Genomic DNA, 13,535 nt, shown 5'->3' on the forward strand with positions numbered 1-13,535 from the left:
TAAAATTGTGCCGAAAAGAACAATTTACAATCAAAGGTAACATAACTTTACATATTTCACATGTTGCAAGATCTATGTCCAAAGAAAAAAAAATGCAACTTTTAAATCGCAATTTATTCCTCGCAGAGCACATGCAGTCTTTCACGTGCACAATGCACATTCACGTCTATACAACCCACTTTACATTACACAATCGCTTTCAATTTAACGCTAAATCGATCAGGAAAGGTCTTTATACTCTCATTGCGGTCGGAGTAGCGCGCGCTCGACTGTTAACGATTGATCTGGCCCCAGAGGTCACACTGGTTGCGGGATTTGCCCGGATTTCTCACCACCATGGCCCGCAGTCGCACCACACACATGTGATGTCGATCGTAATCGTTGTACGGTGCACTTGGATGCGACATTGTGTGTTGGTGTGTGGGCCCTAGCTTTGTATTACTCGATGTTGGCGGGCAAAATTTGGGCACAGTCTTCTTAGATTTGTTCAGGGCTTGGCTTGTTTGAAAGGCAGCAGTTGGGTAAGGTGCGAGTTGACTTGCGGCTTAACCCTTTTTGTCGCTGTTAAAACGGTAAAAGCGCCGTTTGGGTGTGTTTAAGATGCTATTGGCCCATGTCACGTTGCTTTGTAGTAAGGTGGCTTATGTCAGTTACCCAAGTTTTTATTGGCGTTTCGTCTAGCAATATTTTTAAGTGAAATGCTTGGCAGGTATGGCATTTGGATGTTATTTAAAATGCCAGCGGCCTGTGTTACGTTGCGTAGCAGTAATGTCGTTTGTGTCAATATTTTAAGATAATGATTGGCGTTATTTTTTTCAGTATTTTTGCTAGAATACTTACCAGCCTTGACAGTATAAAAGTCGTATCGAATTTGTAGTTTGTATTTTTGCTTTTAAGCTGTATTTGAAAATGCTATTATTCGAGTTTCATTACAAGGCTAAGAGAATCGTTTCGAAACAGAATTTGTTAGTAGTTATTTCACACAAGTAAGAACTGCAATGTACTTGATGTACAGGTTGCTACATGCTAGTCAATTTTCCGACAGTAAAATGGGACTTAGACCTCTTTAACCAAATATTACAAACCAACCTAAATCTCTCGCCTTTCCGTGTGTTATCACCCACAGCTGTTAAACTATAGTTGCCCGAAAAAAAGCGTGTCGAGTTAAAGTGGGACTTCCCCGCCGCAAGGTTGCCTCTATTATACTGAACCAAACTGTGAAAAGAAAATGGGAAATAGCTCAGCCAAGCAGGACCGCAATGGTGGCCCTTATGCTCGGAGTCCGTCGAAAAGATGGCGCAGAAGCCAAAAGCCTCGAGATTACTACAAAGGTATGAACGGAACATTTCGTGCCTGATTTACTGTACGACAGGTGGTCTTAAACTGGAGTCGGTCGTGGACCCCTTGTGGGTACGTAGATTAATTTTAATGGTTCCGTGAAGGCCCAGTTAAAATCTTAGTGAATGATTTAAAAAATAAAACTTAAAGGTATTTTAATTTAAAAAAACGCTTTGGCGACTGCTTTTCTTTAGTGTAATTATACTTCATTACATTTGTTAGACCGAAGGCGGCAGTTTACTAATTCTACTTTCTTTATGACGTCATTTTAAAAAAAATGACCCTGGTCTACAAGAACCAAAAAAATTAGGGTGTCCGCATTTAAAAGGTTTAAGGAGCATTGATATAGGGTTATTGCTGGATAAAGGAAGCCTTAACTTGTCTGTACGTGGAAGAACGAAAAACACCTAATTACCCAGCTTTAAAGGGAGTTTATAGACTGCTGGACTTTACTAAAACATTGATTTTAGAAATTGTGATGATCAAGTTTAAAACTGAGTTATATGTTTGGGTAGAAATAACAAAAAAACTAGGGACTATAAACGCATTTAGGAAGTCATTTTTAAACACATGTCAGTTAAGAAGATTTAAGTTTAATGAAGTCGTCTTTAATTAACACATGTCTACTCAGAAGGTCAAAGCTGTTTCAACTTTCCTGAAAAAATGCCGTCATTTTTATGATCATGCACCTAAAAAAATTCCAAATTTGTTTTTAAACACAAACACTGACCGAGAGGCGTTAAATGCGACAACATTTAACAATAAAGTCAGTTTTACAGCATCCGGGCCGACCAAAACAAACTAATATTCACGCGATCGTAAAAATCGCCAACGTGCGTCGGATGACGACACCTATATTTGCGATGAGTCACGATTTAAAGCGCCGATGTTTACCTAAACTGGCGCTGGTTATGTGGGCGTTTGTGTTCACAGTCACTTCATCGTCTCGAGTTTGGCTCGAAATAGCTCATTTTCGCGCCTTTTACGAGGAATTAAGTGAAATAGCGGCCTTGGAAAAACCGAAAGCCGAAACCGGATTAGTCAGGTTTTGTTTAGTTGATACTATAGTCGCCTGGTTTATCACCGGGACTTCAAATAGCTGGATTTTGGCTTAAAAATCTTGTCACGTCGTGTTCTAGGTTAAATCTCTGAATTTTTTATTGTGGTAAAATTAATTATTAAATCTATATTAACTGGTAGAAGTATGACTTGTAAATCTTATATTACTAGGACTTCAAATAGCTGGATTTTGGATTAAAAATCTTGTTACTGCGCGTTCTGCGCGAAATCTTTTAAATTTAAAAACTGTTAGAAGTATTAAATCAGTTAAATCTTAAAATTGTGCTTTTGAATCTCATCAATGTTATTGACCCGTTTTTCATGCATAACTTTATGTTAAAACCATTAGGGTGGGCATTTCCTTTTACCACAGAGGCCACAGGACCCTCAACCTAAGGTGTATAGGCCTGCATGTGACATAAATACAATTTTATTACGAACGGCGAGTTTTTCTGAGCTTTGCTTGATGAAATGGATCAAAGCTTCGTTTAAATTACATAAGATGTCAGTGACCCACCAAAAATCGTTTAAGAACACTCCCATAGGCAAATGAACCATTATACATCGAATATATCAACGGCAAAAACAATAGAGTGATCAAGAAAATCCCTCGTCGATATTTACAAAATCATTACGGCCGCAGGTTTCGCTATTGACTGACCTTCGCTTGACCTTGACCTCCAATTACAATCGATAATTCGATCTCGCACCCAAAACCACGTGTCGCATTTCGCTTAACCTGATTGGCGTTTCACACTTGCCAGCAATCACACTACACTTCAGCACACTGCGCGTTTTGTTTAGATTGCGCAATGTCGTGTTTGGATTGCGCAATACCCTGTTTGCTTTAAAGCACCTGGCGCAGGTACCAGGTTCTTTCAAGGTCGAGAGGGTCGACTCAAGGTCAAACAAGAGGTTTTATTCGTTAATGACTTGTATGTATTTGCTCTTTATAAAATCCTTGCACGGTTACGTAAACTTATTTTCTTGAATTTCTTCTTTTTTACTTTTTCTGTGAAACTGCTAAAAAATACTTATGCATTTATTTCCGTGAGTTGTGGTTAATGTTTCCTCTAGGAAATTTTCCTACAGAACAAATGTTGATTTTAAGGAGCATGAATATTTTAATTTTCAAGTCATGAACGAATTACAATGTTCGTGAATTAGTATAAAATCTTACCAAAATACGAACAAAGTACACATTTAATTCACGCAGCTTTTTCCAGTTTTCGTACTTTAATGTTTTTACACTTTGCCCTGGTTTATTGCTAAATTTTAAAAGATAGGGAATTCTACGTGAACAAGAAGCAAATTTTACATCTCTAGTTACGTGACTGCGCATTTGCGCACCTTGTAGGGAACACTAGTTGTGGCCAAATTTTCAATCAATCAGCAACCCAAATGTATTCGGCAAAGTCTGTTTACCAACTTTTTCGTCTGGCCACATTTCCAGTTTCGGGTGGATTTGTATTACGTCCGGTACGACGAATTATGACGCCTGTCTAAACACGCACGACACGCCTTCAAAGGGACCTTTTCTGAGAACTCTTTGGAATAATATTGCTCTTTCGCAGTCGAACAGTTTCTGAAAACATCTTATGTTTTCATTTCTGTCAAGTATAAGCTCTTTAATCCCTTTAAATGAATCTTTTGAAATAAACTCTTTGCGATTGCCGCGAGGCGACTTATGTAAGTTACATTAACTTGGACAATAATTATTTGATTTTATTTGCACAGCCCCCACAAATATTTTTAAGGATAAACTTAAACGTCGCCGTGACTTAAACTCCTAAATAAGACTTGTAAGTTATGTTAACCAACTACCCCATTGTCATGGTGGATGGTTATACAAGCGAACATTTTTTGGAAATAAGACTAATGTTGCCTTCTGTTAGCAAACGACTTACTCGATCCGATTTCAAATGACGTCATTACTATGCACGAACGAGCAAAATAGATTTTATCAGGTTATTAGGCCCAAATTTAATTTTGGTTTGAAGTAGTTTAGTTACCTCAAGTTGCTACCCTACTCTTTTGTTTTTTGATAAATTTAATCCTCAGGGGAGAATTGCTGCCTTATATCGCAAATCAAGTCTGACACTCGTCATTTTGGTGTTGGATCGGCACCGAAACCAACCGAGTATCGGGCGAGTGCCGATACTACCACTTGGCATTCGGTAGGTATCGGCTACGATCCGATATTATCGTGCATCCTTGACCAACGCCAGGCTAAAAAAACGCGGTGCCGCGCTTTAAACCTCCCTTTTTTTGTTCTACAGCTGTGTCGAACCTGGACGTTGAGCAGAAGTTCCCGGTGTACCTCCACTACAGATCGAGTGATTCTATCGACGAGGACCTATTCATGACAGACTCGCGAACGCCCTGTCTCATTCACCTCCATAAGCATGCCGGCAGCGTAAGTACACTGTGGCTGAAGTCGCCTTATATTTTATAAAATCTCTACGCGAAAGAATGTGGGGAAACTAATATTTCTAAAAAAAAAAATGCGTGGTTGAGTTACGTTCAACTTTTTTTCTAAATGTAAAAAAGTTAGTTTCAAATACCAAACTGCATAATAAACAACTTTTCCAATTTCTGCATTAAATGTTGAAAAAAAAAATGAAAAACCTATGTCGATCAATATGTAAAAGAACTTAGAATTTCAATAAAAAACGCAAAATAAATATTTTTTAATTATCTGATTAAAACAAAGATAATGTGTCATACCCTGGATGTGATTTCCGAATGACAGTAAAATTTAACGTATAGTATAGTAATTAACGGCATTATTTCAGTATTTAGTTTCGACAGTCTAACGAAGACATGGTGAGCTTGAATAATCGAAACATTTGTGTTTATTTTTATTTTTCGTTATTTTTTTATATTTTATATTTTAGTTTTTTGTATATTTTTTTATTTTGTTTTTCATTATATTTTTTTGTTTTTCATTATATTGTTTCTTACAGGCCAATTTATGTAATAGTTTAGACTTGTCACTTTTTTAAGTTTGCACCACATTGTGGTTGACAATTATTTACTCTGCGTACATGAAGATCGTTTCTTCAGCAGAGATAATATGTTTCCGTCATCAAAAATGATTGGAGGTTGTAGTAATACGTAGTAAGAATATTAAAACCTATACAGAAAAAGGTATAGCATTTTGAACGTTTCGAATAACTCCAATGTTAAAAATGAATGCAGAATTACTCGAAACCTTCAAAATGCTACCTACTTCTGTGCGTGATTTGATATTCTTACTTAGTTTTCGCTTTAAAATTTATCACGTTTTTATGACACAAACTTTTTATATCACCTTCTAACAGGAAATGACCGGAATACTTCGCGGCTCACAAGCTTACGCCAAAGCCGCCAGACCAAAGTCATTCGACCCCAAATTGCTATTGGACGACCGCGACGCCAAAACACCATACCACGCTTCAAAGTCGACGGTACGTTGTTGTAGGACGTCAAAGTCTAAAGACCTACAAATTGTCTTTAAAAATCTTTAAATGTATTCTAATTTTTGGCGCTGATTTAGAATCCTACCACATTTTCGTCTGGTGGTTTATATCGCTATAGTTATTTGGATAAGGGTGTGAGTTAGCGTTTGGGTTGGGGTGAGTCACGTTTAATTGTGGTATTTGTTTATTTGTCTCATAATTATTTATTTGGTAAAATTTCACGTTTTACAACTCGTTTCGTTACTGTAAAAAAGTGGTAGAATTCTAGACCAGCACCGAATTTTTTGTATTAATATGTGTCCTGTTTTGAAAAACAAAGAAAAAAAAACACTTTTTGAAAAACACCATCCTGTTTTGAAAAACAAAGTCGGCGGTACTTCATGCAAATAACTGGACGTCAAAGTCAATGGTTTAAGTTGCAGCATCCATAGAGCTTGAGTTTTCCACGGTTTAATTGTTTAACTGTATAAGTTAGTTATCACTGATGCAGGCTTAGAAAAACATAAATTGTTTTTTGAACCCTATTGTCACTGCACGAGGAGAAATCTGCTGCAGCATCACAGGGGTGCTTTAAAGGGTCGGGCGTGGTTCCATTCTCTATCTGTGATGTGTAAGGATCACTCGAAACTTGAAGTACCCTCCACAGTTGGCCGACTTCCCTTAACTTAACCAGCGCGAAAGTTAGTCGCAAAGTGGCTTAGTTAGCCTGTGGTTCCATATACCCCCGGCCTAGCGTTTGTGCTATAGGTCATTATTCGAGCTTGTACATCCCTTGTTGTTATTGTTTCGCGGTACTTTTTATTTGTCCGTCGCTAAACTGATAATATCCATTTGAGTGTTGAACACTATGGAACAACCCCTCCACATGTTTTTTTTATTTTAGCGGTGGTTTCAAGAATAACACCGTTTTTTTTTTCGGAAAAATGACAGCGTTTACTAAATGTTTGGTTAACCTTCCTTGGTGTAATGCGAAACAAACTAATGAGGATAGAATTTTCGACAAAAAATAAAAACCTATATATGAATATCAAAGCCCATACAAAAGTAAGTATCATTTTGAACGTTTCGAATAAGTCTTTATTCATTTTCAACATGACGTATGGGCTTTGATATTCTTATTACGTCTTAATACAACCTCCAACCATTATGCTCCAAAAAAAAACTATTTATTTCATTATTGTTTTTAAGAATAAGTTTGTGTTCTTTACCATGGACAAAATGAAAAAAAATTAAAATAATTGGGTCATGACTACAGTTTAAACATAAAACTTTAAATCATAGGTTTTTCTACCTTTTGAAATTGCAGATAGAAAGAACCATTTACTGTGTACAAAATAGCCGCTTTTTAATAGTTCTACCCCATAACAGTCGCCACGTTCAGCTGTTCAACTTTCACGTTTTTTGGATTAATTTCAGACAAACATCGTGGCTTCGCCGGAGCTCAACGAACTCTATAATCCAAGGTCACTTCTGCCCACACCCGTCCAGAAGATGGCCCTAGAGAGCTCACAGCACGCCGGTCAAGTCGTTTCAATAGGTAGGTGATCTTTAAGTATACTAATTAACTAAGTTACGTGTTGGAAATTTTGTTATACAAAGTCACTGATTTTTTAGGTTCGTTTTACAAAGTTTTTAAGTCGTTTCAAAAGGTCAGCGATTTTCAAGAATACCGTCTAATTAAGTTACGTCTTGGAAACGTTGTTATACTAAGGCACTTCTTTTTTAAGGTTCGTTTACCGAACTTTTTTGTAACAATAAATCATTCACAGGTAAAAATAAATCTTTACTTCTCATTAACCTGTATATGCTGATTCACCCTTGCAAAACTTTCGTTCGCCAGTTTAGGAAACAATGGTCTATTCAATTGAGTATCCACGCCCGGCTTAAAAATCTACGACACAGTCTAGTCCTTAAAATATTTTGATCGACATTGACTGGTAAACTAGAAGTGAATGAACGGCTGCCCAAAAGAGAAATCCGACCGCACTGTGATGTAACAAACCTCCCGTGTGACGTAACAGAGTAGGCATTCACAACGTAGGCACGCGCCAAACGGGAGCGACTTCTACATTTCGGAAATTCCAGAAATACCTCTTTCGAAAAGTGACGTCTGAAATTCTGTCGACGGTCTTTTGACTAGACTGGGTTAAGGATGCGGTTCACTAAATACTGGTTGTATTTTTATAAACTGGTTATATCTGCGATTTATTTCCTCGTGTAATTCACGGACAGTTTCTCCCTGTTTTGTGCCAAGAATGTTATGCGGTTTTTATTTTAGCTAGCGGATCTCTAAATTTAGCTTTTTGTTACTTTTACTTGATGTAAACCTATATATACATCAAACAAGTTTGCACATAACAAGATCAAGTCACACTTGCAATCTTCAAGAAAATCAATTAAATATTTTAGAAAGAACAAAATGTCTAAAATAACGCTATTTTTTAACAAGGCACTGCTGTTTAAAACGTCCAAAAATGCAACCACATGTCAAAATGCAAAGTAGATTCCCTTTGACAGCAAGTTTGTTTTTTGTTTTTTAATTTATTTTTTTCTAACATTAGTGCAAACTCTAATTTTCAAAACTGAATTTTGTACAATCTTTCACACGGCATCATCTTAGGAAACTTATTACCAGCCAAGAACAATATTATTTGTATTTCACGTTACGTATTAGCATGGAATATGACACATTTATGTCTCTTTCAACAAAAAAATAAAAAATGTATAGTTGTGACCCACACAATTAAAAGGTTGGTCATCTTACGCGGGATTTGAACCCTAGAACTTCGTAATAGTGATCCGCACCAAAGCAAACTATTTTAAACGTCTCAGTCAGGCTTGAAATATACCCCATTGTTAATATATCAATACAAATCTTAATGGAAATATCAAAACCCATGGAAAAGTATATCATGATGTTGAAAATGAATAAAGAGCTAAACGTACAAAAAGCTACCTACTTCTGTATGGACTTCTTATTACGTCTTACTACAACCTCCAACCATTATGCTCTAAAATATAAATCTTCCTCCTCACCCCAGACACGTCGGGCAACCAGTTCGAGCGCAAAGTCAACCTCCGTCGCTCTCAACGCTCCTCCGTGTCTTTAGTGAGGAGAAGAAGCCAGCAGAAGTTCAAGGAAAGACATCGAACCCTCACCGCTCTTCCCGGGTGCATTTCGCAGGAGCTGGGTAGGCGATTTGCTGCTTTGGGTGTAGACAGGCTTCTGCTGTTGTTGCTGCTAATGCTGCTGTTGTTGTTGTATTTGATGTCAGGCTTGGTTTTTAACGGTGGCCTAAAAAGAATTGCTTTGAATCGGGGCTTTATAGCGATATTTTATGTTCAAGGCAACATCTCTTTTTGCTTGTCTATTCAATGTTAAACATCAGGAAATAATTGTTTTGAATCGGAGCTTTATCGTAATATATTAGGTTCGGGACAAATCCCTCCCTTTTTGCTAATAGTTCAGTGGTAAACCTCGCGCAATTATGAACCCTCTAGCTTTGGTAATTTTTTTAACAGCGACTCAAAAGCTCAAACCGATTACCACGTTTTTTTCAAAATATAACATTCAAAACGTTAGAGCCAAACTGGGATTTTATCAAAGATTTCCTTACTATGCCGTTTACGCTTAAAATCAACTATTAAATGTTGCACTTTTATTTCTTTGCTTTTCGAAAAGCGTTTGAGCATTAGTTGTGAATGGCACGATTTTACTGCGGCTTGATTCACTTTGTAATCAAACCATGAATTTGGAGCACTTCTTGCAAACTGATTGCTGGGAAAGCACAGTATTTAAGCACAAGTGGTACTGCTGGAATATGCTAAAACGAAGTTTATTTCGAAACTTAAATCAACCTTATAGCTGTTTCATTCTAAACTTCGTTTTTGTTCTGGGGCATTTGCTTTGCAATACGAGCTTTCTATTTGCAATCTTTTGCTATAAACACAACTTTACCTGACAATCATTTCCCACAATTACCTTCGTTTATTTTACAAAGTTAGAACGCATGGCGAACAGAAATCTCAGAAATACGCCGTAATTCATCATTTGTCTTTGTACGTCATATTGTATTGATATTCCATCATGTTCTCACACGGTTCTGAATTGTAAATGTACAATTGTACAACAATAATTTGTGCCAGTGGTTCTTAACCTGTAGACAATTACCCCAATTTAGAAAGGGGACAATTTAGTGTATTAATTTTGACAATGAAGAGTGATATTTTGAACGCTGAATTACAAAATACATTCAGCCCGTCAATTTAAATTTTTATTTTTAGGCAAGAATTTAGATCATTCTTGTGTGTTCATTAATGATTGCAACCACAAAATTAAAAAAGATTATTTTAAATCCATTAAGTTTCAAAAGAATGTTAAAGCCATTATATTCGATAAAATCGACATTTTGCTGTTACAAACGTTTCGGCAATACTTCATACCATCATCAGTGTAAAAATACAAGTGAAGATAAAAACGCAGCAAAATGACGATTTTATCGAATATAATGACTCTAATATTTTTATCGAAATTACTAAAAAAAATGTCTTGTGTTCCAAAGTTCATTAAGTTCGCTTTAGAGTTAACGGCACTTGTAAGGTTAAGAACCACTGATAAGCCCCGCCATATTTTCATGTGAATCATTCCTCACGCAAATTATTCACATGACATTTCACGTGATCAGGTTTGAATACGTCACGCCCGAACAGCTTGCATTCCGACGTGAACTCCAACTCGTCATTTGTCGGTGACAGCTCGGTGGCTAGCGGTACGTCATGTGATTGCTCGTGATGCTTTTTTTCGTGATAGCCTCTTTGCATGATCGTTCTCCCTGCTTTTTGCATGATTTGTGCCGCTTTTGTTCGTGATTTCGCGAAAAGGGTGATTTTACATATTTTTCTTTGTGGTTTTGATTTCAGAAGGCTAAATTTATTAAAAGACCACTTTAGTTTTACTAATCTTTTCTCAATGATATGACTAATGTTAAATAGGGTAATCAGGTGGCCCTATATAAAGACAATTTGTGTTGAAATCTTGACAAGCTTTCGAACAACCGTTATTCATCTGGTCAAAGTAGAAATAAAAGCACTTACAAAGCACGTCTTACATTTTAAAAAGGTGCATTTTAATTGCTTTCATTTCTATTATAACCGTGCTTCATCAAATTAAAAATCATTTTCTACTTTGACCTGATGAAGCACGGTTGTGCGAAAGCTTGTACAGATTTCAATACTATTTATTATAGAAAATATTATGTGTGCGATTTGGCTGGAATTCGGTTTATTTACCCACTTTAAAAAAATGGCATTGTAACGTGTGGTGTGCCTTAACTAAATCTAATATCAGGTTATAGAAAGATTGCGTTGTGCTAAATTGGTTGGTTTAATCCCCTTTAGATGGTTCGAGCCCGAGGGAGGTGCATAACGCTGAAATACAAACCGACGAGGTAAAGATATACCCGGCGTCTCACGTCAAAAGAAGACTGAAAAATAAGAGCTCGGTAAGATTGCAAAGTTAGCGCATTTGCATTCAATTGAAGCGTTTTTTGTTTTAAAAAACGAATCAATTGATAAAATTGTTGACATTTTCAGTTTTTTACCGTTTAACAGAAATTCAGTTAGTTTAACGCAGTGTTTCTCAACCTAAGGGTGGCTACCTAAAATCGGGTTGCCGACGGCTGTAATGCATAAAGTGAGATTTATTGAGATTCGAATTTGAGAAAATTGTGAAAGCAATACGAAAACTTGGCTCGTATTAATTAAATTCAAAGTTGTAAGAAAGATTTCTTAAGTTTGGTAAAGGAATGAGTTAATTGCATCGCAAAAGCTTCGCCGTTTTACTAACGCTTAGTATTTGGACCGCGGCGAAAAAAGGTTGAGAAGCACTTTTAACGCATTCCTTCCTTTCCAGCTAATATCAAAAATTAAAAAATATACAAAAAACATGTATCCTACTCTAAGCCTTTTCTCACAATTTAAACACGTAAAAAATATGTTTTTTTTGGTCATAATTGTTCGTAATGCAAACAAGAGCTTTTTTTTGTTTATTCCAGCTTTCCAAGCACGACCCACCAAGGGGCGCTCACGTGTCGCTTCCCAACATCGTGGATCTTGACGATTACGAAGTGAGCAAAGATCTGCTGAACGGCAGCAACAAGGTAAGAAATAACTTCGCAAATATAAACCACCCCTTGGGTGAAAACCTAATATTGGATCTGAACTGATACCCGATTGTGAGTATCGGTACTCGTCCGATACTCGTCCGATACTAGGGTTGTATCGTTTGCGATCCGTTAACAAATAACACGAGTTATTTATCCATAATTTGCGATTCAACACAGCAATTATAATATGAAAGGCAACTTTTTTAAAATAAAGTTTCGGGTAGTAATTGAAGATAACGAAACTTCTTAACCCTGAAGCAACCTTTAGCCTAATAAATTCAAAATAAATGGAAAAATGGCCTTTTCACGTTTCAATTTTGTATATTTTTATAGTTTAGGCATAGTAGGGACGCCATTTGTTATTAAATGGAGTCGCGTTTTTAGTAGTTACCAAGATTCGCTGGGCAAACTGCTTTTTTTCTATTACTCGACGTATTTCCATAAATCGTCATAAAGGAACTGGTTTATCGCTTTAAAACAATGTTTTTCAAACAAAAACTGTCCAACCTGTGATCTTTTAAATGAGGATGTTTTCATTCAAACGAATGTTAATTATATTATTACGTCACAGACCGACTACAAGCAGCAGAACGGCGTCGATCACGTCACTAATGTCGATCACAAACAGATAAACGACGATCATTTTATGCGCGAAAAGTCATTGTTGGTAAGTAGTGCGATGTTTTACTCATTCTTAAACAAACTATGTCTGGCTGCCATCTTTGTTTAACCTTTTTTTTTAATTACAAACTTTGAAACACAAAACACTATAATCTTTTGAAAATTTGTAGTGTAAAATTTGTAAAATCGTGATTTTCAGGATTATGTCTTCTCTTTTATACCAAACATTTTAGATATAATGTAAATTTAAGATATCAATGCAATAAAAAGTATTTCTTAGTATAATAGATAACCCTAAAAACGCTCAAAACCACCTGTTAATACTTTTAAGAATAATTTTGTTTTAATTGGCCTTTTCATACTGAAGGGTGTTACACTGTTACAGTGTTACAGTTCAGAATAATATTGACGGTTGCTAAAACTAAATTCCTTTGTTCCCATTGTTCATCACTATATAAATGAGTATTAACAATTTCAGATAGATTCAATACAAAGGTAAAAATGAGACTTTTTATGGAATGACTATAGGTTTGTCGCCTCTTTAATCTTCCCTTTGTTTAACCGATTGTTCCCATTGTTCTCAGGGCGAGGACCGCATCTCGTCTGGCTTCTGGAGCGGTACAGAGAGCGCCCGACACTCCACAACATCAGAGATCCTGCTGCAACATCAGAACGTCACCAACGCACTGCAACAGGTCGGTTGGCACTATTAGTCAAGTGCTTGGATTTTGCTGCGCTAGGGCTCGTAACTTTGAGCTCATGACGTGCGTCAGTTTAAAGTCATTTTATTTCTAATGGAGTGGCAGTCAACGGCTTCTCTGCGAAAACAGCGCGCAAACTGAGCTGCGGCGTACTGTTTGAAAATTTGCGGCAATTAAAAAAAAATAGGCTT

General features: G+C 36.6%; 1 protein-coding gene across 3 annotated transcripts in view; it reads left to right on the plus strand.

The window, feature by feature from the left end:
- Window positions 1-13,535, plus strand: part of LOC146138737 (uncharacterized) — a 54,960-nt gene that overhangs the window by 32,751 nt on the left and 8,674 nt on the right. The window contains exons 1-10 of one of the 3 annotated variants that reach the window (XM_083393593.1): window positions 846-1,331; window positions 4,677-4,813; window positions 5,721-5,846; window positions 7,275-7,395; window positions 8,900-9,049; window positions 10,544-10,627; window positions 11,256-11,359; window positions 11,912-12,016; window positions 12,594-12,689; window positions 13,228-13,338. In XM_083393593.1, the coding sequence (XP_083249719.1) occupies window positions 1,229-1,331; window positions 4,677-4,813; window positions 5,721-5,846; window positions 7,275-7,395; window positions 8,900-9,049; window positions 10,544-10,627; window positions 11,256-11,359; window positions 11,912-12,016; window positions 12,594-12,689; window positions 13,228-13,338 (1,137 nt within the window). In that variant the 5' untranslated portion in view covers window positions 846-1,228. Of the gene's footprint in view, window positions 1-845; window positions 1,332-4,676; window positions 4,814-5,720; window positions 5,847-7,274; window positions 7,396-8,899; window positions 9,050-10,543; window positions 10,628-11,255; window positions 11,360-11,911; window positions 12,017-12,593; window positions 12,690-13,227; window positions 13,339-13,535 lie in introns of those variants that run through there. The other 2 variants (XM_083393591.1, XM_083393592.1) reach the window with 2 other exon arrangements.

Source organism: Ascidiella aspersa, chromosome 7 (genome assembly GCF_963924565.1).
Source record: "Ascidiella aspersa chromosome 7, kaAscAspe10.2, whole genome shotgun sequence".
Classification (NCBI taxonomy): domain Eukaryota; kingdom Metazoa; phylum Chordata; class Ascidiacea; order Phlebobranchia; family Ascidiidae; genus Ascidiella; species Ascidiella aspersa.